A 25,196-nucleotide genomic window follows, 5' to 3' on the forward strand; every position below is an offset into this window, starting at 1 on the left:
GATGGATGGATGGGTGGGATCTTAAAAAAAATTGTTGTAGTATTTTACTCTTCAAATAGCACCTAGATGATGTCAGTTGCCCCCATTTCTTGTGTGAGTCCTAATCGGTCCTAATTATGGGACCCCTGTCAGCCAAGAGGCCGCTTGTGCCTGATATGAAAGGGATTGGATTGGGGCAGGCAAAACAAATAAATAAATAAAAGCTGTTGGATCCTAAAAAATACATTCTAGGAGTAGAAGATGTTGTAGCAGTATCTTGCAGAGATTTTGCAATTCAAGCATGTAAGTGGATTCCAATTTCAAACAACACTTTGTTGTACTTTTAATAAATTGACCCCACTCTTTCTAACAGAGTATAAATAGGATCCCTTCCATGTTTCACAACAACATCTAGCAGTCTTGACCTGTAAGAAGGCTCTGAAGCTCAAGTTCAGATTCATACCAAGTGTACATGGACAAATTAGCACATTTTACCCATTCTGAGATCACTAGCACTTGTACCCTGTGACCCACTAATGCCTGTTACACCAGATGTCCAAGATCTCACTCATCTGACCTATGCTGAATTGTCTGAAGAGCAGGATGAGAAGACCTTTCAAATTCTTTGTACACAAGAGAAGTTTCTTGCAGGATTGCATATATTCTCCCCTCTCTTTTTCATTCTTATAAAAAAGGATGAGGGTACAACTCAAACTTATAAATAAAACTATTGCTCATCTGTGCATTTGGTTTCCTTACCTGTAATTTTATTGGTTGATAGTCGGAATTTTCCTTGAATGATCCATTTTCTAGTTGACAATTCTCAACCAGCCACAATAAAGAATTACAAATTGAATTTTGTTCCTGATTTACATATTTACTTACTTGTCCAAGTACTCTTAAAGCAAAAGCTGTTAACCTTTGAGACAAAATCAAATAAATAAACATTTAGACACTGAATCCCTGTTGGCTTTCAACTTTCAGTGTGTTTTAGTTCATACAGTGTTTATTCTTAAAAAGAAAATAATGGGGTTTTTTTGGTTTTGTTTTTGTTTTTTTTGTGGTACGCGGGCCTCTCACTGCTGTGGCCTCTCCCGTTGCGGAGCACAGGTTCTGGACGCACAGGCTCAGCGGCCATGGCTCACGGGACCAGCCGCTCCTCGGCATGTGGGATCTTCCCGGACCGGGGCACGAACCCGTGTCCCCTGCATCGGCAGGCAGACTCTCAACCACTGCGCCACCAGGGAAGCCCAAAAATAATGTTTTAAAACGCACAATTCCAAAGTAAGTTGTTACCATTTCACAAGGGCAGGAAAGATTTCAGGAAGATCTCCAAAAACAATCAAATGTGAGCACATCTTCTGTGACTGCAACATTGTTAGCTTGTACACAAGTTGAAAATTGATGCCTGATGATAAAAAAATTCTTCTTTCTCTAAAGTTAAAGACAATAGTGTTGAAACAAATAGTTTTGTGTTAAAGCACTGACTCATGAACATGAGATATGGAGGAGCGAAATCATAAAATTCTAGATTGTAAAATTTGTACAAGCTCTCTGATCTAAATCCCTGTCTGAGGTCTGAATTCTCTTCCCCAACATCCGTGGGAGTGTTTATCTCTCTTCCCCTTGAGCCATGTTATTGATGCAGAACTCACCACCTCCCAAGGAAGCTCTAATTATTATGATTACTTAGTCAAAAAGCAAGTTCAGTCTCTACTGTCTCTCAAAGAATATCAGAGGGGATCTAAATACTTCATGACCCCATGTGCCCCTTATGCCGCCTTTCCTCCCCTCCAATTCCTTCACTCAGCAGCCCAAGGAGCCAGAAGCCCTTGAGACTCAGACCACTTGACTCTCTCCCTCACTTTAAAATTTTGTTTTCCTTTTCCTTTTTAAATGAATATTATTCTTAGTACTTTTTGTATCTTCTCTGTATTTCTAAAAAAAAAATTTTTGGAAAGTATTCAGGTGTTGGCCATTTTCTTCTATGTATGTTTATCTCCAAAGGAACTCATGGAGTTGGGCCTGGGGTGGTTGGGTCCAAGTGTTTCTATGTTTCTGGCTGAACACCATCCACTCAGTCTTGCCCAGAATCTTGAGAGGCTCTGGGGGTTTCCTGAGAGGCTATCGCATCTTCTCATGGGGATTTCTGTTCTCCAGGCATTTAGTTTCCAGCTCCTGCTGTGGTGTTTTCCACTCTGTATCGACCTCCGCTCCCTGCATTCTGGGTTTTATCCTCTGGTTGCCATACTCCAGGGGCCTGTGTGTCTTTCAAATGTGCCACCCACACAGGGTCAGACCCACTTCTAAGGTACAATCTGTGAAACGTGGTGACTGGTTGGATATAAAGCCAAAAGGAAAGGGAGGAGTCAAACTTGGTCAGCGGAGGACAAAGTATTGCTGTGCACTGATTAGGGAAACAGAGGAACAAAAGAATGAATTTGGCATGGAATGTGTTCAAAGGGCTTTTGGCTCCCAAGTCCACAGAAATGTGGATCTGGAGCTAAGGAAAGAAGATAGGCCTTGAGACGTGATTAGAGAATCATCTGCATAGGAATTATGGAAGTCATGGGCAAAGATGAGATTGTACAAGGAGAGAGTCTAGAAAATGAGGGTCAAGGATAAAATCCTGGGGACTCTCAACAGTTAAAGGGCATAATTTAAAAGACAATTATTCTAGATTGTAAACCCCTTAAAAGTGTTTCATATAGTAGAACCTACAAAGTACCTGTCACAGTGTCTTTAGTAAATATTTTGGCAAAGCATGATATTATTCTTTGAAAATAAGTTGCCATATGGATTTGTTAATTCAGACTGACTTTCCCTCAAATAATCAGAATTTTGGAAGTTATTATGCTTCACCAATTAAGTACTTACAGAGCACCTACTATATGCCAGGTACATACCAGGCACTAGCAATACTTGAAACTGCCCACATAGAGCTTACATTCTAGTGGTGAGACAGACAATAAGTGTGATAAGTAAGAATGTTAGTGATAAATTCTAAAGAGTAAAGGAAAGCTGGGGAGAAGAATATGAAGTGTTGGGAGGGGAATGGCACGCTAGATAGAATGATCAACAGAGGCCTCATTGAGAAGGTGACTTTTGGTAAAGACTTGAAGGAGGTAGCTGAGCCAGCCATGCTGATACAGGAAGAGGGGGAAGAGGGAGTAGTCGATGCAAAGGCCTTGAGGTGGAAGCATGGCTGGCATGTTCAAGGAACAGCAAGAAGGCCAGTGGGGCTCGAGTGGAGTGAAAGAGAGTAGTAGGGGATGTAGTTGGAGAGGTGAGGTAGGTCTAGACCATGTAGGGTCTTGTAGATCACAGTAAGAAGTTTGGTTTTTACCCTGGGTAAGATGGGAAGCTCCTGAATGGTTTTGAGGGACGTGACCTAACATGTTTTAACAGAGTCCCTCTGGCTGCTGTGTTGAGTATAGACTGAAAAGGGGCAAGGGCTGAAGCTGAAAGACCAGAGGGGGCTAGTGTCATAATCCAGGTATGAGATGAGAATGGCTTGGACCAGGGTGGTGGGCTGGGGTTGGTGAGAAGCAGTCAAGTTCAGGATATATTTCGGAGGTGCAGCCAAAAGGATTTGCTAGATCAGGTGTGACTTGTAAGAGAAAGAGGGCAGTGAAGAATGACTAGGCTTTTTAGCCTGAGCGACTGGACAGAGTTTCCACTAAGGTTGTTATTCTTTAGTTAATTAACAACTATATGAAAATGCAAGTCAAAACTTTCTACTTACCAAGTGTTAGCACTCCCACCCTTCCACATGCTGTAAGAATAGTCAGCATTTCTGAAGGACATGATGCTCACCATCCCTAAGAGGCACCAGGGAAAGAACACAGTGCTTCAGTGACCCCCATTTCTACTCAGAGAGTGCTTTATTAGCCCCTGGGAACACTGAACTTCCTTTGGTGTTGGGCAGCAAGCACATGCTCTGTGGCCAACACTGAACTTCTCAAAGGAAGTATATGAATCGCTTGAATTGGGAATTATCAAGTAAAACATTCTGAGCTCATTCAAGAAGGAAGGAAGTACTCTGTAGAGTTTGGAATGCAGGTGTCTTGTATCTCATCCAGGCGTTTTAGTAAGTTAAGCCAAAGCGCTCCAGCAAACAGTATTTATTTGTGTAATAGAGTCCACCTCATGATTTTTTTTTTTTTGGCTGAAATGCTTTTACAAATAAGCTTTTGTATAATTCATAACTTAAATATTAGTTTAATCAAACTATTAGTTTAAAAATCACAAGATATTAATGTATAATATGTGAAATAGTTTTTTTCTTACCTTCTTTTAATTTTTTCTTCAAGTTCTGTTTTTGAGTTAATGAGTTAGCAGAAAAAATGTTCCAATTATTTCCTGCTTCCAGGTAGTGAAAAACATAGAATACTGGGACAACGCTCATCAGTTCTGCCTCTGCATTCCCTTTGGGGAGGTGGGTGAGGATATCAATGCCTTCCTGACTCAGAACTGCAGACATGACCTCACCTATAAGAAGTCCTGATACAAACAAACAAGCACACAAACAAAAATCATAGTAGGTACAATCAATTTCTGTCAACTTCTGAGTAACAGTACATTTTAAATGGAGATAAGAGCAACCATCCCTATCCTTTCCTTTTTATCTAGGCAGCTGAATTACTTCTCAGAACTGGGGAGAGGAAAAAAATTTGATTAGAAGATGTATTTAAAAGAAACACCAAAAGCAGGCTTAAAAATACCACTGCAAAAAAAAAAAAAAAAAAAAAAAAAAAAAATACCACTGCAATATGGGGATAAGATGATGTAATACAGTGGGCAGATTACAGCATAGAGGACATGGCAAATTAGTTGCCATTCAACCTGAAAGCTTTAGATATTGTAAACTCTATGAATCAATCGCATCCACGAAGCGAAGCTAAGAGTCTGAACTGTGAACACTCTGTGAGTGCTATGAGAGCTCTGCCTATAACTCATCGTGAGACCCTGGGAAAAACACTTTCTTATATATCTAACTACAGAGTCGGACGTGATTAAAAAGGTCTTTTCCAGTACTAACATTCTGTGATTCCAAGGTTTTGTCTAAGATAAAATGTAGTCAGGACATTCTATTATTCTGAAGATGCGTCATTGAATTTTTAATGGCTGGAGACCAGGGATAAAACCTGCTAAAGACACCACTTCTACAAATGTACTGGCACTCTAAAAGAGCAGAGCTGCTTTCTTGGGGCCATTTGCAGGTCATAAAGCCTTCTCTGGAACAGGACTGGCCACTAGGCTAATAGAAAGTCCTTTAAATCTGGACGCAGCTGCACTTTCATTTTAGAGAGGTCTTTGGGCCAATGGCAGCCCTCACCCTCCATCATGGGAGCATGCATCTCCATTCAAATCAGGCCACTGGAAGAAGAGAGTTGGAAGAGTGGTTAGGGATTTGAAGGTGGGAGTAGGAATAGGGTACTCCCAGAGGTCCTCTATTGTACATGAAACTGAGTAGAGAAGAGGAGAAATAGGATAATCATGAGAATATTTGATTTTTGTTTGAAACACAAAGTGAAATAAGAAATAAAAATGGCACTTGTTAATTTACCTTTTACACTCACAATCCTTTTGACTTTTGTTTTGGGGACCAAATCCAATGGTAACCTGTATGGGAACTCCTTTCGTCTATTAATGATGCCTGAAATTTAAAAGAAAATTATTAGATTTACACAGAGTTTTTGAGGGAAGACTATTTGCAGATTATTTATAGTATACCTACTTTCAGGGAATTTTAAAAAAAATAATAGACTCTTTTATAACAATATTAAAATTTAAAAGGGAAATTTAAAATAATCAAGGATTTTTTATCAAACCCTAGGCTTATATAATCCCATTAAATAAAGCATTAAAGTTGACTGTAAGCTTCCTGGTCATTACACGATAGGAAATAAATAGGTTATATAAATCTTATTCATCAGTAAAAGGGAGCATGCTGTTTCGTCCAAAGACAGAAAATTATTCCCGGAACTGAAATCTAAAAATAACTAACAAGTAATTCCTTAGTCAAGGAAATGTGAAGATTAGCTGCATTGGGAAGCATGCCCTGAAATCCCTTCTACCTTCTCCTCTCCATCTAACTTAGACACTTTTTCTTTCTGCACAATAACAGAGTTTAAGCTTGCTGTATCGGAGCATTTTCTACTGTAATCATTGGTTTATTTCATGAAAATGATAGTATTTATCATTCTACTGATAGAATACCAAGCACACTGCTAAGGTCTTTGAATGCATTGTTACACTGGATCCTCACAACAACCCTATGCACTGTGTCTACTATTATTATTTTAATTTTATAGATGAGCAAACTGAGGCTTAGAAAGCAAATTGCTCAAGGTCACAGAGCTAGTACAGATGAAGCTGCATCTGAACTCAGGAAGCTTTACTGCAGAACCCATAGTAGTCACCACAAAGAGACTCCTCCTCCCATTATCCTGCTAAGAAAGCTCTCTGAGGGCAGGAACCATTCTTATTGAATGCTGTAGTCCCAAGCACTTAGTCCCTGGCACATGGTAGATGCTAAAAAAAAAAACTAGTGACATTTTGCAATTGCATGGCCAAACCACGTGGCTTTGCAGAAGAGACAGGAACGCTCCACTTCTTTCCTCATCAACTTTTGATAAATGCTGAGGATATAGTATTAAAACTTAGTGAAGACATTTGAGAGCTTTGCAATGTGGATGAAAGAGTACTAAGCTCAGAAAGAACTTACTCTGGATGTGACACTGGGCAAGACACAATCTTTCTATGCTTTGGTTTGCTCATCAGCTAAATAGAGGTAATAGTATTTTCCTCAAAGGGTTTTTGTGAAGATAAAAATAATGTAGACAAAGCATGGCAAACAGTTTGTGCTCAATATATGGTACTTATGACAGTAAGTTGTTTGAGATTATCTAAATTTGATCCTCCACCATTTTTTTCCATTGATACCTGCCCTTGACTATTTTATTTCTCATTATCAACTCTTCTACTAGATGGAAAATGTACAGAAAAAAAGGCTAAAACTAAGAGAAGTCAATTTTACTCCTTGTCAGAGATCATAAAAAAGACCCATCAAGGCATCACTTATAAAGGTAGATGCCAGAGAGATTAAAACATTTAAAAGTTAAATCTTTAAAACCAACAGGATAAAATATGCAATAATGTCTTTTTGAACTAAGATATATAACCATAAAATGAAATTATAATGAATTTGACTATATCAGAAAAAAAGATTACTGTTCAAAACCCACTAAGGTCTACGACTGCTCAAAGAAGTATATGAGAGACAAAATCAACAAGAAATAGACAAGAAAACCCAAGTGGAAAATAGAAAAAAGTGCAAAAGATAGGAATAGTCAATTCACAGAATGGAAGTCCAAATGGCCAGCAAGTATATGAAGAAGTGTTTAGAAATCACTGTAATCAGAAGAATCCAAATTAAAACAATAATGAGATGTCACTTTATACCCCTAAAAATGGCACATTTTAGAGAGGTGAGTAACACCAAGTGTTGGTGAGGATGTGGAATAAGGAGAATCCTTATGCAGTGCTGGTGGAGGTATAAATAGTACAGCCATTCTGAAGAGCAATGTGACAGAAGTAAATGATATTCAGTATATGTATGCCCTTTGACCCAGCAGTTCAACTCCAAAAAACATAGTCCAGATAAATTCTCACACAGATTCATAAAGGGAGATGAATAAGGATGTTCATTGCAGCATTGTTGATGGTAGTGGGGAACCTGTCACTAGGGGATGGGTAAGTAAAATTGTGGTGGAATTGGAACTGAGCAGAACCCTGCAGGGCCCTCACGTACAAAAATGAGCAGTTAATGATTAGGACAATAGTCACAGACTGAGTGTCTGATGCACATTCCTGAGTTGTTTTACAGATACTGTAACTGCCACCAAAGGAAAAAAGCTAACTGCATGAGGACCAGACTATAGCCATGATATTAGCTGCTCCATCTTGAGCAGTACTGAATCTATATCTATCACAATTCCAAGAACTGGCCTCAAGAGAATGGGATTAACATTATTGCTCATAATAAACTATATCTTTGTGGGCATCAAAATAATTGTATCTTACTCTGCCCATATATGTAAGCAGGCAACTAAAATTGTCAGCAAAGATGCTACAGACCCATGTTGACATTTTCCACTCTGAGAATATGGTGCCCTATGTCAGCATGAAGAAAATTACAGAAGATGGAGCTTCACCCCTAATCCCATAGAAATGGAATGATGTTTGACAGTGGGGAAATGAAAGCAGCTCTTTTGCCCCTTTCCTGTTTGCCCATTTCTGTCCCCCTCTAACCTTAAAAGAGCCTAATTATAGGAATGAGATCACTAGGCAGTTTGACCTAACTCCTAACATATACTCTCCTGAATGCACACCATGCAAAGAATCAAAGAACCTGTTGATCCTTTACCTAAATAAAAAGAAGCAAAAATGAAGAATTAAGCAGTTAAAGAATGACTGGCTCTACAGGGAACTCTGCTCAATATTCTGTAATAACCTAAATGGGAAAAGAATTTGAAAAAGAATAGATGCATGTATACATATAAATGAATCACTTTGCTGAACACCTGAAACTAACACAATATTGTTAATCAACTATACTCCAATATAAAATAAAAATTTTTTTTTTAAAAAAAGGGCTTGCCTGGTGGCGCAGTGGTTAAGAATCTGCCTGCCAATGCAGGGGACACAGATTCGATCCCTGGTCCGGGAAGACCCACATGCCACGGACTCTCCTGAATGCACACCATGCAAAGAATCAAAGAACCTGTTGATCCTTTACCTAAATAAAAAGAAGCAAAAATGAAGAATTAAGCAGTTAAAGAATGACTGGCTCTACAGGGAACTCTGCTCAATATTCTGTAATAACCTAAATGGGAAAAGAATTTGAAAAAGAATAGATGCATGTATACATATAAATGAATCACTTTGCTGAACACCTGAAACTAACACAATATTGTTAATCAACTATACTCCAATATAAAATAAAAATTTTTTTTTTAAAAAAAGGGCTTGCCTGGTGGCGCAGTGGTTAAGAATCTGCCTGCCAATGCAGGGGACACAGATTCGATCCCTGGTCCGGGAAGACCCACATGCCACGGAGCAGCTAAGCCCATGTGCCACAACTACTGAACCTGCGTGCCACACCTACTGAAGCCTGCGCACTTTGAGCCCGTGCTCCACAAGAGAAGCCACTGCAATGAGAAGCCTGCGCACCACAACCAAGAGTAGCCCCTGCTCACCGCAACTAGAGAAAGCCCACCGCACAGCAACGAAGACCCAACGCAGCTAAAAATAAATTAAAAAAAAAAAATGAATGACTAGCTCTCTACCCCCAACAGCCCCTTCAGAAATCCTGCAGGCAAATCACGTGGGCAAGATAACATCTGAAGAGTCAGCCAGTCTGCACACAATGGAGAATGATGCAGAATTCAACCTCCTGCCTAGATGATTCACTGAAATTCTTCCCCCTTCTCCTTTAAAAACTGTAATGGCTGAGCAGAAACTTTGGAGTTGGTCTTGGGATGCGAGCCTACCTTCTCCCCAGATTGCCGGCTTCTCTGATTAAAGCATCTTTCCTTTCTATTGACATTTGCCTCTCAAATTATTGCCTTTTGAGTGGCAAGCAGCCGAACCTGAGTTTGGTAACAGAATATACTCTAAAATACTGTGTAGAAGCAGTGAATTAAATGCATGTATAGCAATAGAAATATTTGTTTAAAACAGAGTATTGTCTTTAAAAACTTAAGAACAGGACCTAGAGCACAATACCTTTTATATGTTAAAAAAACATACACACACAAAACAACCTTTCCTCCATACTCTAAGACATATTTCAAGCATATTAGATTGGGGGCATTTGAAGGAAGGGAAATGGGAGTGGAGGTCAGGCATGAGGAGAGAAAATAAAACCTGAGAGGGGCCTGCCCAAACCAATGATGATGATGTGCTCAGAACTGAGGTGGGGGAGAGAGCTTGTCAGGCAGAGAAAGCAGGAACCAAAGGCTAGGGCTAGTCTCGTGTATTGAGTTTCTGTGTTTAGTCTCTTTTTAAACTGATGTCACATAATTTTAATTACTATTACTTTACAATTTGTTCTGATACCTCATTCTCCCTCACTGATATTTTTCTCAGATTTCCTCTAACATTATTGTCTGTTTACTTTTCCAAATATGTTTTTTTAGGCTTTTAAAAAAAACTCTGGAAAGTATCATAACAGTATAGCAATTCCAACATACACAGATTGGAAGTATTTAATAAAATCTCTGGGGCTTCCCTGGTGGCGCAGTGGTTGAGAGTCCGCCTGCCGATGCAGGGGACACGGGTTCGTGCCCCGGTCCAGGAGGATCCCACATGCCGCGGAGCGGCTGGGCCCGTGAGCCATGGCCGCTGGGCCTGCGCATCCGGAGCCTGTGCTCCGTAACGGGAGAGGCCACAGCAGTGAGAGGCCCGCGTAAAACAACAACAACAACAAAAAAAATCTCTGAAATAAACTGGACAGAATTGGTTGTCATCTTTACCCTATTGAGCACTCTGGAAAGTAACAAAGCTCCCTGAATCTAAGTTTTCTAAAATGATAAGGGAAAAAAGTCATGTGACAAGATTGGAAAGAGGCATAGATTCTTTTTTTTTAAACCAAGATTTTTGATGGAGAGATCTATTCCCCGATAAAAGATCATTGCCATCTTGTGGGCCTGATGTTCACACCTGGGATGGGTAAGACAGGGCTGTTTTGGAAAGCTGTTTGCAATAATGTTATTATAGCAGGCATAAGGGGGAAGAGAAAGAGAAGACAAAGGAAGCAGTGGCTCTGAGGTGTGATGTGACTGCATGAGGCCAAAACCTCAGAATTTGTCATATATCTCCCCATATATCCTTCACAGGCTGGGAGGAGGTCTGTGTGAAGATAAGATTAGAGAAAAAAGTTTGCATGAAGTCATCCTTATTCAGTTTATGGGACTCAGCTGATTAGAAATGTAAATATTAATTCTTTGCTTTCCTAGAGGAAATAGCACTCTGAGTATAGTGGTCTTGATTTGTAAGGAAACTCTTTTTCTTTCTATTGCTGTATCACTGAAAGAAAAGAAGAATGATACAATGCAACAATAAGGTAAATTTCAATCATTTAATAAGAACTACAGTAGTCTGTCTTTTTTTGGTGAAAAGAATTGTTAACTGAAAACATTCTAAATTTCATAAATACATAGGTATTTAGGCCTTGATGAAGTGCTCAAATGTTTGCACAATTCTAACTTTAAGAAGATTCCAAAAAAAGGAAGATTCAGAATTTCTCAACTGGAGGAAAAGCAAGGAAGCAGGAACAATGAGGAATGGCTTTGTTAAGTAATTTATCAGCATGATTGTGTTTTCAAATAATGCATGTTAGATAAGAATGTAAATGACTTTTTCTTAGGTGTTCTTTGGACTGATGGTTCTATAAGAAAATATTATAACTTATTATTGTGATGGATAGAATGGTAAAATGACTAATTTATAAGGGAAGTCATGCAATGATTACTATTTCAATGCTTTGTATTTAAAACTAATGGGGTTACTTTGGGAATTCCCTGGCGGTCCAGTGGTTAGGGCTTGGTACTTCCACTGCCTGGGTTTGATCCCTGGTGGGGAAATAAGATCCCGAAAGCCACGCCATGCAGCAAAACCAACAAACAAAAACCTAATGGGATTATTTTTCTTTGTTCTAAACCCATCCAGATTATAATATAACACATGCTATCAAAAATGGCAGTGAACTAAGAAGTGGATATTTCTGATTCTATACAATTAACATTTTTAAAAATAGTGTTTCAGGTTACACATCTCTCTAGGGCAAAAGACAACATATAAAATACAAACTCATTTTGCCTACCGTAGATACCCTTTGGGTCCAGAGTAGTGCCAGCATAACTTTCCCTTTTGACACCTTCCGGCTAAAATAAAGGCAAAAATCATTCAGTTAAGAACATAATTAAATTTATATGACCTTGACCTGAATGCTTGAATCAACTTAACTACTTTTCCAATTAAAAAATTCTTTTTTTTTGGAGAAGGCAAAGTATGTTTAAATACTTATATGCCTGCCTCCAGGAATAAGATTTTCTGGCTATTTGCATGATGATCAGAGCAAACACTTAAACAGAAATTATTATAAGCAAGGTAATTGATCTAAGTGCTTTGTATGTATTAGCTCATTTAACCTCATAATACTCTATGGAGCTTTGTATGTATTAGCTTTGTATGTATGGAGCCATATACATATACATATGGAGTATATGGAGCCATATACATATGGAGTATGTATAAGCCAGGTAATTGATCTAAGTGCTTTGTATGTATTAGCTTTGTATGTATGGAGCTTTGTATGTATTAGCTCATTTAACCTCATAATACTCTATGGAGTAGTGCTCCCATGTGACATACGAGGAAACTGACACCCAGAGAGATCAAGAAACTTATCTGATGCCACACTGCTAGTGGAGCCAGGATTCAAACGCAGTCAGTGTGGCTCCAGAATCTGTGCATGGAACCACCATGCAAAGATGTATAGAAAATAGAATGTGCCTTACACAAAATAAGTCAATACATGTTTACCAAAGTGAATTTCATGGCTGAAAACAGAACTCAGAGAATGAAGACCTCGGAAGACCCAGTTCTGTCATTAACATTCTTGCCAAGAATCTTAATCTTAAAAAGATAACATGAAAACTCTCAACAGACTGTGTGGGTAAACAGTACTTAAGAAATGATAGTTTTCTTCCTTTTTTGGCCTGTTTACTCATTTACAAAATGGAAAATTTTCTAGACTATAAATTCTAAACTATAAATGCATAGATCCTACCTTATTTATTGCTGTAGCTCCAGTACTTAGCATAATATCGGGCACAGATTTCAAAACATTTTCTGAATGTGTTGGGGGAAAAAAATACTCCAGAAAACTATATACCAAAATGTTAAAATCGGGTATCTCTGGTTGTAGGGGTTTTTGGTGGTCTTAATTTTCTTCTCTGTGGTTTTTCAGTATTCCATGCTTTCTACAATGAGCAAGCATCATTGTTTTATTTAAACTTTAAAAACATAATTTCAGACTTAAAGAAAAGTTATAAGAATAGTCCAAAAATATCTGAGATAACCTCCACCCAGATTCCCCCAAATGTTAACATTTTGTTATGTTTGTGTTATAATTTTCTCTTTGTGTGTCTCTTTCTGAATCACTTAAGCATGAGTTGCTGATAACTTTTATTTTCAGAAAGAAAAAAGTGTTTTTGAAAGAATTTTTTTAAAGCATATTTTCTTACCACCACTCGTAATGTTTTTATTAAGATTTCATTTCCAACAGAAGTCTCCAGTGAGAAGCTGATGTTGTGGAGGCCGATTTCCAGAGGAAGCACGCTGAAGGTCACCAAGTGGCTGGAGGAGCCCTCTATTCTCTGGGGCAGACATTTGGAGGAACTTTTCCCCTGAGGGTCAATGTCTGGGCTTCCCGATGAACAGATTCCCTCCACGGGAGACATTTTAACACAGAACTGAAATAACACCAGTGAACAATTATTTCAAAACATTTTATGATAAGGAAAGCACGCCCTGATTACATTCATCTGGACAAAAACTCTCCCCTGGTACTCGTTAAATAATCCCTTAGATTCCAAGGCTGTAGAGAAAGCTCATTTCAGATTTTCTAAAACACACAAACCAGTTGCCATAGAGCTTAGCAATGTGACAGGATGTCTAGAAAGCTCAACACTGGCTCAGAAACATCTAACCTTCCTTAGACCGTTACCTACTAAATCGGGTACAACACTACTGAAGTTCTTTGTTCATGTTGTCATGATAGCATTTGTTACACTGTCTCTCTACATGTTTATATTGTAGGCAGTGGGAGCCCAGTCTCAGGCACTCTGTGTGTCTTATTCAACTTTGTATCTTATAGCTCAGCCTTTGGTTTTCAATAAATGGTTTTATGAAAGACTGGAAACTCCATCTCTTGGCATTTAAGGTCCTGCCTAATATGCCCCCGACCAACTTTTCCAATCTTGCCTCTTATTAACTTCCCACCTGTACCCCATTATACAGCCAGACTCTGGCTCCGGAAAGACCTAGGTTCAAATCTTGGCTCTGCCACTTGCTGTGTGGCAAGAGCACATTGCATGACCCTCCACTTCTTCATCTTTGTAATGGGGATAATAATAATACCTACTGACTTCTGGCTCAAACAGTGAATATTTTTCATCTCCTCTCCAAAATCTAGTGAACTGACAGAACTATACCCCAAATAATAAATCTGTAAGATCCAGAATAAATCAAGCAGGTAAACAAGGAAGAGTAACAACATTGAACAACTAATTTTGAGGAATTTCTCAAAAACGGTAAGCTCCTTTTCCCTCTTAACTATCTTCTTGGGAAACACAACAACTAGGGTGGGTGAGGCAGGAGTTAAAGAAGACTTTTGGGTCACCGGAGGCCAATGATTCCCCCTGGAGAGCTGGGGTAGGGTAGGTAAGGCTAGACACAGAAGACTGATTTGATCAAATTCAACATGAATTCATTATAAAAACTCTTAGTAAATTGAGATAGCAACTTTTGAAACTGATATCAAATATCAAAAAAAAAAAAACAAACCCAAAACCCAAAAATTCTGGCAGTGGCTCTGCTTTCAGAAATAGCCAAGTAGCTCCTACTTGGATAACTCTTCTGCAAATAATAACTATAAGCTCTAGACAAAATACGTATTTAAAAAAAACAAAAACTACCTGAAGGCACTAGAGATTGGAAGAGAAGGTGACACTCAGAAGAAAGGAGGGACACTGTGTGAGGGTCCTATTTTTTTACAGTTTTAACCTGAGGGCAGTCACCGTTAGTCCCTTAAGGAGTAGCTAAACCTCCAGTAGAACCTGCCATCTTATTGGCTTAAAGAACCAGGGGACAGAGTATGGCGCAGCCACCACAGCGGAAAAGTGAAGGACCTCCAGGTTCACCGTATAAACTTTGCTCAAACCTGGTCAACCCTTGACCTACGCACAGCACAGACTCTAAGCATCCCAGCTAAGGCTAAAGGAACTGAAATGAGATTTCAAAGTTTGAGATTGATTCAGCCAACTGCCTGCTAAAACACACAAACGAAGATGAAAGCTCTTCAGAGGATAGTAATAGAATCCAGAGTCTCTATAACATTTCATTAAGAAAGTCCAAGGGTCAATGCAAAGTTACTAGATGTAAAGAAATAGGAAAGTGTGATCTGTACTCAAGAGGAAAGGTAATTAATCGGTAATTACCCTGAGATATCTCAGATGTTCTTGTTTCTTGTTTTGATATGATGAATACTGCACTGATAGTTTAAAAATTAAATAAAATATGGCAGTACCATGAGATGTGTGACACTTAAAATACTGTCTAATTATAATTATGTCATTGCACTTTGTGGTGCTCTGAGCAGTAGTGCAATGCAATGAAAGCACTACATACGGTCTATGTCACAACTACTCAACTCTGCCATGGACAATACCTACACAGTGGGTGTGGCTTTAAACTTTATTTATGGACAGTGAAATTTGAATTTCATATAAGTGCCATGAAATAGTCTTCTTCTACTTCTCCTCCTCAACCTTTTAGAAATGTGAAAAACATTCTTATCTTATAGGCCATAAAAGAAGAGGGAGCAGGCCGGTTTTGGCCCATGGCCATAGATTGCTGACCCCTGACCTAGTACATAAAGCAAAAGAATGAAGAGATGTAAAAAATTCAATATTGTAGACAAGTCAGTTTCCCTTACAGTAATTTATAAATTCAGGATAATACCTATCAAAACCTGAATACATCTTTAACTAGATCAGCAAGCAATTATTATATGACTTATAATCATAAAACTTAAAAATAATTCAATTTCAGTGTATGTACGTATTTTTGTTGCATCAAAGTATGAGAGAGTAATCGATAGAAAACATTCAAGTGTAAAATATATAACACTAGGAGAGTGGAATGGAAATATGAGTTCACAGATAAAAGGAATGGTATATAATCTGTTGTTCACAAGAGTTTATTTGGGTATTTTTTAATGGATTGCTATGGTATTTAGATTCTGCTATATACCTTTAAAAGTTTGATATAACAATTTTATTTTTAAAATATCAATACTCAAGTATTCCCAGAGTTATAAATTTGCATATTTTTTTGAATTTATGATGAAAAATTTTAGATGCCAATTTAAAAATGTGCCAATGGGGTACTTAGTTTTTCCAAAAAGATTTAGGGAGCTGTAAGTGAAATTTTTGGAGACCACTGAAATACTCATGTCTAAGAATAAAATTAGAGCTTTAAAAAAAAGAGTCAGATTTTCAGACTGCATTGAGTTCCTATATAAAATTTTGTGATTGTGATTTTCAAGTGAAATCAGACAGCCTAATGTATAACTCTGTTTAGAAATGTGTTGGCAAAAAGAAGACAAATGGTGGGTCTGGCCGTGGCTGGAGTTTTTCACAGAGTGTACCCCAGAGCAAAAGGGGATCAAGGGAGTTGACATGTTTTTAATCAGTGAGGCTATAATGATGGCTTCTGAATTCTAACCTGAACATGGAGTGAAGTAAAGACTTTAGCATAAGAAGGCTAATGAAGAATAAAAAGTAATGGAGTCAAAGAGCTGGAGGTTTCAATGATGCTGTAGAACTGTAGCTACAAAGTAACAAGGTTAATGAGTCAGAAGGATAGGTAGGAGGTGGTCAGTTGGTGAGATGTTTGAAATCATATTTTCCGGGGGGAAGACAAGATCTGCAAAGTGAAGAGTGTGAATGGCTAAAATGGAGGAAAGGAACGGGTTGTTAGAGGTAAGGAGATCAGGGTGATGAATGAACCAAATGTAATCTCATCTTTCTCTGAGCCTCCACAGCACATTGATTATCTCAAGGACTTGTATTCTTCATTGAATTGGAGTTGTATGAATAGTTATCTTAACTCTTCTTCTTTTCTTCTTTCCTTCACTGAGTTGAGTTTGTGTGCCTGTGTACGTGATAATTCCATTAATAGAATTCTCAGAAAATCAGGGACTTCTTCATTTTTTCCATTTATTTGAACATACCATAAATACTTACCAGAATTCCAGACGTTCTATAGTTATAAACAGTTCCACTCAATTGGATCTGTTCCCCTCGTACAACAGAATATGGTATATTCATTTCCAGGAAGACGTTTTTGAACACCTTTGCCTTGAGAGTATCGGCAACACATATACCTTCAGCCCAAAGTGAGAGCAAAGTTGAAGCATATTAGGGAATTCCCATAATGCCTTATTAGTACTAAAATGTCTCAGATTTGCTTTGCTTCAAGGAAAAAACAAAAGTTAGATGTTTTTCTCTGCCCTAACACCCCATGTCCTTGAATTTTCTACTCACTGATTTTTTTAAATTGAGCTATAATTGAAGTATAATATTATATTAGCTTCAGGTGTACAACATGATTCGATATTTGTATACATAAGTCTAGTTAACATCCACCACCACACATATTACAAATTTCTTTTCTTGTGGTAAGAACTTTTAAGATCTATTCTTTTATCATTGTTCTTCATTCAATAATTATTGGTATTAACAGAAAACTTCATTTGTCCAACAAATATTTAATTCTATTTAAGGCATGAGAATGTTTATTAACTAAAGCACCAAATCTCTTTTTTAGATATTCATTATTGGTTCCGTTTAATGGGCATAAAATTTTGATTGTGGAAACCAAGATTTATAAGAACAAAATATAGTGAGCAAACAAGCCAAGCCTGAAATTATTTATAAAGTATCTGCACTAAATCACCACAAAAGGGCACTAGTCCAGGAGAGAAATTATATATTTTTCTCTAACTCTACTGAATCTTCTACTCACTGAGAAAATACAAAGGGAAATGGGGGCTTCACATCAGTATTTATAAAATGATGGCTAATAGAAGAACAAAAGAAGAAACTGATACAGTCCATGATGTGGGCACATCTAAGTCTCTTTGTAATACATTAAAAATAGGTTTTAATAAATGACACCACTTAAGTCCTGTGTAAACTAAAAAGACAATAACAAAAAACTGCATTTTGCCAAATCAAATCATTCCTTACGTGAGTATATAACTTCAATTTGCTTACCACTATTTGAAATGCCAACACCTTGAATTTCCCAGGTAGTTAGAGAATCAGGTAGCACAAACTGCAACTGGTTTCTGAAAGTTAAAATGTTGATATATTCAAATACAGAGGAACATTGATTAACCCAAATTGACAGCTTGCATTAACAGAATTCTTGCTTCATACTACTTTAGAATAAAGAAAAAAAATCACAACAGAACAAAATCACATCAGGTATTAAAGAAAAATCAAGCAAGAAGTTTATTCAGTAACTCTTATACTCATTCCATGTTTTTAGATATTTCACTTGTATTATGAGAATTCAAATTCAGAAGGATGTCTTTGAAACATTGCAAATTCAAAGTATACAATTCAAAGAAAAAAATTATGTTTATTGTGTAGTATGTTCTAAAATAGGGAAGCAAAATACTAATGCATCTTAACACTGCTCATAACGAAGTTGATATAACTAAAAATTTCTGATTAAGATCAAGCTTATACTCATTCAACAAACAGCTATTGTGCACCATCTTTGTATCAGGCATAGCACTAAATACTGAGTACATAGCACTCATAGATACAGTCCTGCTCTCCAGCAGTTCACGGTCTAGTGGAAGAAATAGTTCAGTGTGTAAATTGCGATTCATTGTAATAACTGTACCAATAAAACTTTTTAAAAGTTCAGAGGCAGCATGCATTGATTCAACAGATTCATTTTAGTGCCTCTAGAAGCCGGACCCTATGCCAGGTCCTGAATATAAAACTAACCTGAGTTTAGTCCTTGCCCTGGAAGTATTTACATTTTAATGTGGAAGACAGTCAGGTAAACAGGACATTATTATATTGTGTGATATGTGCAACAGAGTTAATCGAGAGTTAACATCCAATCACTGGGTGGGGGACAGCGGTGGAAAGGTCTGCGAGGGGAAATGCTAGCCAAGGGGCAATGTCAGATGAAGTGGACAACACTGTGGAGGAGGAATCAGGCAGGACAAGGGTAGAGGCCAGGAGACCCATTAGAAGTCAGATGTCAGGCCGGGAACTCACTGCCTTGATGGCTCCTTGGAAAGTCTGTGCTTTGAGCCGCCCCCCCCAACCCCCCCTCCCCCCCGCCGGACGACCTGAGGAAGGATGACACTCAGGGAAGGGGCACTGTTTTCAGTGCCTGGTACAGAGTAGGCATTCTATAAACATGTGTTGAATAAAGGACTTTAACAAGAAAAGAACCTTTCTCCCTATTAATGTTTTGTAGTTACAGATATTTCAGGATGAAAACAGCTGCGTAATACAGTGTAAAGCACACAGTTGTGCTCGGTAAAGACTACCTGAAATGGAATGAAGTTGAATGGAGTGGTACCCTTCTTCCCCAAGAGTTAATCATGACCTGGAACCAATTATTAGAAGAAATCACACGCTAAAAAAAAGAGAAGTAAAATAAAATTTGACCCAATGGTGGTATCATCTTAACTCTTAAATAAAATATTGGGAAATGGGTAGTTTCCAGATTTTTGGTCAGAATATTTGCATTTTCCCATATTTTTCAGAGAAATGTCAAAGAAATATAATACCTTTTGGGGACATGATGAACTTCCCATAACCAGCTTTCTGGAAAATAAGTCCTTATTTCTGGTTTGGTTACTGGTAAAAGAGTCTTTATATCTGGGGGAAAAATATATTTGATTATGGAAAAACAACACGAATTCTACTTAGAGCTGAATTTTAAAATATGGACATTAATCAATAGCTTAAACATTTCCGGAAAGGTCAATGAAACATTTTGTTTAGTGATTTCAAAATAGAACAATAAAGGCCTCAGGATTTCTCCACTAGTGACACTGACAAAATGAATAAAGCATAAAAATATGTTTAATAATTTGTGTTTTAAATTGCTAAATGTTTCATGTTCGGAAAAATTATACAAGATACTAATTAGTCTATAAAGTTATTTGCATTTTAAAAATTGCAATAATTGTTTTTATTTTGTAAAATAGGGAGGTTTATATTATTCTCTGCCTTATCTCAGAAATTTATTTATATTTTCTATAATAAAAATGGACAGAATGTCTGCTTCTGTCCAAGATGCACTGATAGGGACTGGAGTTACACCTCTGCCTTAAGAAAACTAGAAAACCAGACACAACAGCTTTCAAATATTAGAGCATAAGTGAGCCAGGACAGTGATCCCTGAGAAAAGGGAGACAGATTGGATGAACCCTAAAATTATCCAGGTTTACTGTCTGGAGGCAGTTTACAGGCTTTAGAGCAGGGAGAGAAACCCATACAGACCCTGGCAGAGTTGCAACACCACCCATGGGAATTTGGGAGGCCAAGCTGTCTAGAACAAGGGACAGAGAGGAGGGAGCTACAGAGGCTGAATTCCAGGCAGCTGATGCCAACCCAGATGATTAGAGTTGAAAAACTGGACCACGAAAACTGGATATGTACTAGATTGTTCATAAAAAATACTGCGTGTAATAAGCAAAAATCTGAAAACAACCTAAATATATCTAATAACCTGGTTTTGATAAATGGCCACAAGAATTTATTTATGCAGAAATGTACCCACTCAGAATGATGACATTTAAGACATACTGTTAAGGGCTTCCCTGGTGGCACAGTGATTAAGAATCTGCCTGCCAATGCAGGGGACACAGGTTCGAGCCCTGATCTGGGAAGATTTCACATGACGTGGAACAACTAAGCCCATGCGCCACAACTACTGAGCCTGCACTCTAGAGTCCTTAAGCCACAACTACTGAGCCCGCGTGCCACAGCTACTGAAGCCCACACGCCTAGAGCCCATGCTCTGCAACGAGAGAAGCCACCGCAATGAGAAGCCTGCGCACCACAACAAAAGAATAGCCCCCACTCACCGCAACTAGAGAAAGCCCGTGCACAGCAACGAAGACCCAACGCAGCCAAAAATAAATAAATAAATAAATATTTAAAAAAAGAAAAAAAGTAACAACAACAAAAAAAGACAACCAGTTAAGCAAAACAATCAAACAGGATCTGTCACTCTGCTTTTGTTTGTTTTGCCTGTATATAAATGAATTGAAAGTCCTAAAAGTTCTGAAAACATGTTAATGAGAGTTCTATAAATTCTGAAAATGTATATTGTGGTTGAAATTGAAATAAGATTTCAACTTTATGTGAGTACATTTAAGGTTATGCTACATTTAGAAATCTTTTGCTATATGTGGTCAGTATAGGTATAAACAGAATTTTTAATGGTTGTAATATCACAGAACGATGGAATTTTAGAACTCAAAGGCATATTAGAGATCACCTGGCCCAAGCTTCTTGTTTTAAAAATGAGGAGATTGAGGCTCAGAGAGGATAAATAATCATTCACATTTATAGAATGAGTCAGCTTCAAACTCACCTGGGTCTTGACTACGGACTAGTGCACTCTGCTCTGTACTATATATACCTCTTCTGATTCCCAAAAATGACAACAAAATTTTTTTCTTAACAGCATTTGCAAGTTATCTTTTCTACTTCCCATTTTAAATAGAGCATGTAAACCACCTTTTTTGGAAGCATAAAATTACATCAAGTTCTCCGTATTTTCCAATCGAAAATGTCAAACTTACATAGCCTTCCCAATTGGATACTTATATGAGACTCTTCAGCACGGAACTGGCTTGCGATGGCACAACAGTCCTTGAAAATTTTGATGCATCTTAGGCCCTTCTTAATCCGAGTGGCTCGCTGCTCACAGCTTTCATCATCATTACGATAGGCTCCATCATAACAACATTTCTTCAATACTGTATGATTGTATTTAGCAGCTGAAATGGTAATAATTCAAGTGCCCTTGATTATGCATAGAGTCAAAACATCTCAGGCTTAGAAAGGCTCTTGAGGGATACTGGATTTCTGCTGTCATAGGACCTCAGCCTCACAACAGCCATGGCTAGTTGACTGTCCAGGCCCACTTTGGAACTACCCTAGGAATGGGAGAATGTGGCCTCGTAAGGTAGTCCACTCTGATTTGCACTAAATGGTTAAGGGCTTCCTGCCACTAAGCTGAGTACTGACTTTTGAAACTGGCACCTTGGGTTCAGCACCCTTTGAGTAAAATAAGTTAATGATCTGAGAAGCCTGTAAATATCTGAAGATAGTTATCATCACTATACAAGTATGTTCTTCTTCAAGCTAAAAATCCTATTTTATTCAAACGTTTCTTGTGGTTTGTGGTTTCAAACATTTCTTCACCAGTGGCATCTTTCCTCATCGTAAGTGCTTCGATTAATCAGTATCTCTCTGTTCATATCATTAAAACTTAGAATGATGGTTAGAATTTAAATGACTCATATACAGATGGAAAGTATTATTGTACTACAATAAACATCTTTATTAGTTGAGCTCAGGGCACTGACTGCTGGCTCAATGTTCTTTCTATTGTAGCATTGCCAATTATCATATCTCTGTTTAAATAATACTTAAAAATAATTTCTGTTGGGATTATTCCCCCCCCCAAAATTATCTAAAATACTCTTAACTGTTAAATGTATGCAAGAAGAGATAGACTTCCAGGTATATCTCAAAGTTACTTAAATCATGGATTTTGTTAGAATAAAATGGAAGAATATGATTTTAATTACTAGATAAAGTTTGCAGAGAGGAAATATTTGTGACAAATAAAAGTTAATCTTTTATATTTTAGAGATAGAAATAACAAAGACTTATTTCCCTCAGATTAAGGTTATGGCAAATGAACTATTGGATTAATTTGGATTAACCTTTCCAGGGGAGGTGAGCTAGATGTCTGTACATATCTTTCTTTTCATCCATTCTATTTGAATTAGGAGAAATTAGATAATGTTTACTTTTCTCCAGCTTTTGAATGACACGATCATAACCTTTTGGCAATCACATGAAACTTTTAGAGTACCTTCTCCGTCTATCTTCTTTTTCAGCATTCTTTTTGGCCTGAGAATTTCTTTACAAGGTTCATCTGTTTTAAAAAGATAAAGAAAAAGAAGGGAGAAAAGGAGATAAAATCTCAAAAACCACAAAATTCCGTGAAATTATTTAACTTTTTAAAACATTCACGTCATTCATTCAACAAATATTGAGAGCCTGCTTTCGACTAGGCACCGCACACTACACATCTCAACATGACTTGTTTTGGGAGGGGCTCACAGTCTATTGTCACACAGTTTGACTTGTTTGATCTGAATTTGGTTTTTAATCCTGCAACCTTTTTGACCCACTGATTACAAGGAAATATCTAAGCTTTTAGAGTGAGCCATGTTTCTGTTAGGTATGGTATTTTAATTATTTTTGGTGTTTATATTATTACAAATAATAGTATCATGTATAATTATGAACAATTTTAAAACCACAGAAAGAAGATGATTAAGATGTGGTCCTTGCCCTTAAAGAGCTCCCAGTGCAGTGACTGAGACAAGGTGTGTAATTAAGTGTAAGAATGTACAATGATGCATTGCTATAAATACATCTAGTCCTCCCTATAGTATTCCCCCTATTAAAGGAGGAGGCAATGATCAATTCTATATGGGGAAGAGGCCAAATCAAGGAGATGATTCTTCTTCTAGCTTCTCCAGGCTAATAAAAGGGAAAGCAGTCCTAATAAGGAAAGGCCCAAAGATGTAAAATAGTGTCACCCATAACTACCTTGGTTCTGTATGGCTTAGACATAAGGTCATGTAGAGTGAGATGAGAAACAGCTGGAAAGAGCTGGAGAGAGGATCGTGGAAGGCCTTGAGTATTACAGTAAAGAATTTGTACTTTATCTTGAAGGCTAATGAAACATTTTATACAGAGGAGTTACCTAGTCATGTCATTATAAGATCAGTTTAGAGAATATTCTGGAGGAGGGACAAAACTGAGGTCTGGGAGGCAAATCATCCATGTAAATTTCAGTAATCAATTTGAAGAATAAACAAAAAGTACTGAGTGTTTTACCATTTTCTTGGGAGTTATCTGCGTTTGCGTTGGTGAGGAAGGTGAGTCCAGCCAGGTGGAATACATCTGCATTGTTGCGGCCACCACCTGCCCCGCAGCCCAGGTCACTCTTCTCTAAAGTTTGAAATACCTGTCCAGAGGTAGTTAGTTAATTTAATAATTCTTAGGAATTAACTAAAGGCAAAATGGTGAGCCTATTCAGATGTGGAAATCATTCCTCTGAAAAACTAAAGGTACAAGTCGTTACATGGTTCTAACAAATCTGTGAAATGCGCAGCCCACTCATTTATCAAATGGTCAAAGACCAAATTTCCCAACTTCATTCCTTTATTTTGTCCTTTTGTATTTAGAAATACATACCTATTCAAAATTAAATCAAGAACTAAGTCTTAAGCTTTGATGAGGTGATTCTTCAAAATTGACCCCATGCTGTTTTGTACACAGAGTGCATACTGCAATCAATATAATGTCCAAAAAAGAATAAGTGAGTGAATATATGAATAAGTGAATTAATAAACAAGCTAATTTTTAAGTCGCTAAAAGAAAAAAGAGCACAATCTCTTGTATTTTGGGGAAGAGGGCTCTAGGTTATAAGTGGGTGAGAACTTGTTTGCGGGGGGAGGCTTTTTCCAGTTTTAATTTTGACCCCAAATGTTTTTTCCTTTCTGAACGTTTTTAACTTAATAGTTTCTCAGTACTTTCTTCCTCCTTCAAAGAAATTCAAGCCTAGAAAATAGAAGCAGAGCTTAGGGGAGATAAATGGGAACTTAGGGGAAGTGAATCATTTTCAGATTCTTCTGGGCCACAGATTTTAATGAGTAAGAAAAAGGACACAAAACCCAAAAAACCCCCAGTGGTTGCCTATTCATTCTTCTCTGTTGCTGCTACTATAAAGCTCCCTGCTCCCAAATCTCCAAACCCTCCCAATCAATGGCACTTTGCCCATGAATGTAATTGCTATCATGGCATATGTTTTTTAAGTACTTAATTCCATACTTGGAAAAGTAAAAATGGATAGACCTGGGCTTTAGAGACTAACATGAGGATGGCTTACCTTCCTAAGAGTCACTGTTTTGAGTAGACTATAGAAAAGCAGGTCTAGTCTTCCCTTAATTCTTCCCCCACGACTTACCCTAGTGGCCACACTTTGTGAAGCACTGCATAGGGCCA

The 25,196-nt window shown here is 37.8% G+C and overlaps 1 protein-coding gene across 1 annotated transcript in view; it reads right to left on the reverse strand.

Moving 5' to 3' along the window:
• C5 (complement C5) overlaps positions 1 to 25,196 on the reverse strand; it is a 78,462-nt gene that overhangs the window by 25,831 nt on the left and 27,435 nt on the right. Inside the window, exons 15-26 of the mRNA XM_024762332.1 lie at positions 24,027 to 24,156; positions 22,990 to 23,052; positions 21,686 to 21,883; positions 19,658 to 19,748; positions 18,111 to 18,184; positions 17,079 to 17,218; positions 13,296 to 13,523; positions 11,870 to 11,930; positions 5,549 to 5,638; positions 4,270 to 4,482; positions 3,725 to 3,800; positions 739 to 898 (exon numbers count right to left, since the gene is read on the reverse strand). Coding sequence (XP_024618100.1) covers positions 739 to 898; positions 3,725 to 3,800; positions 4,270 to 4,482; positions 5,549 to 5,638; positions 11,870 to 11,930; positions 13,296 to 13,523; positions 17,079 to 17,218; positions 18,111 to 18,184; positions 19,658 to 19,748; positions 21,686 to 21,883; positions 22,990 to 23,052; positions 24,027 to 24,156 — 1,524 coding nt within the window. The remainder of the gene's footprint in view (positions 1 to 738; positions 899 to 3,724; positions 3,801 to 4,269; positions 4,483 to 5,548; positions 5,639 to 11,869; positions 11,931 to 13,295; positions 13,524 to 17,078; positions 17,219 to 18,110; positions 18,185 to 19,657; positions 19,749 to 21,685; positions 21,884 to 22,989; positions 23,053 to 24,026; positions 24,157 to 25,196) is intronic.

The sequence above is a fragment of the Neophocaena asiaeorientalis genome, unplaced genomic scaffold (assembly GCF_003031525.2).
Source record: "Neophocaena asiaeorientalis asiaeorientalis breed wild unplaced genomic scaffold, Neophocaena_asiaeorientalis_V1.1 scaffold78, whole genome shotgun sequence".
Classification (NCBI taxonomy): domain Eukaryota; kingdom Metazoa; phylum Chordata; class Mammalia; order Artiodactyla; family Phocoenidae; genus Neophocaena; species Neophocaena asiaeorientalis.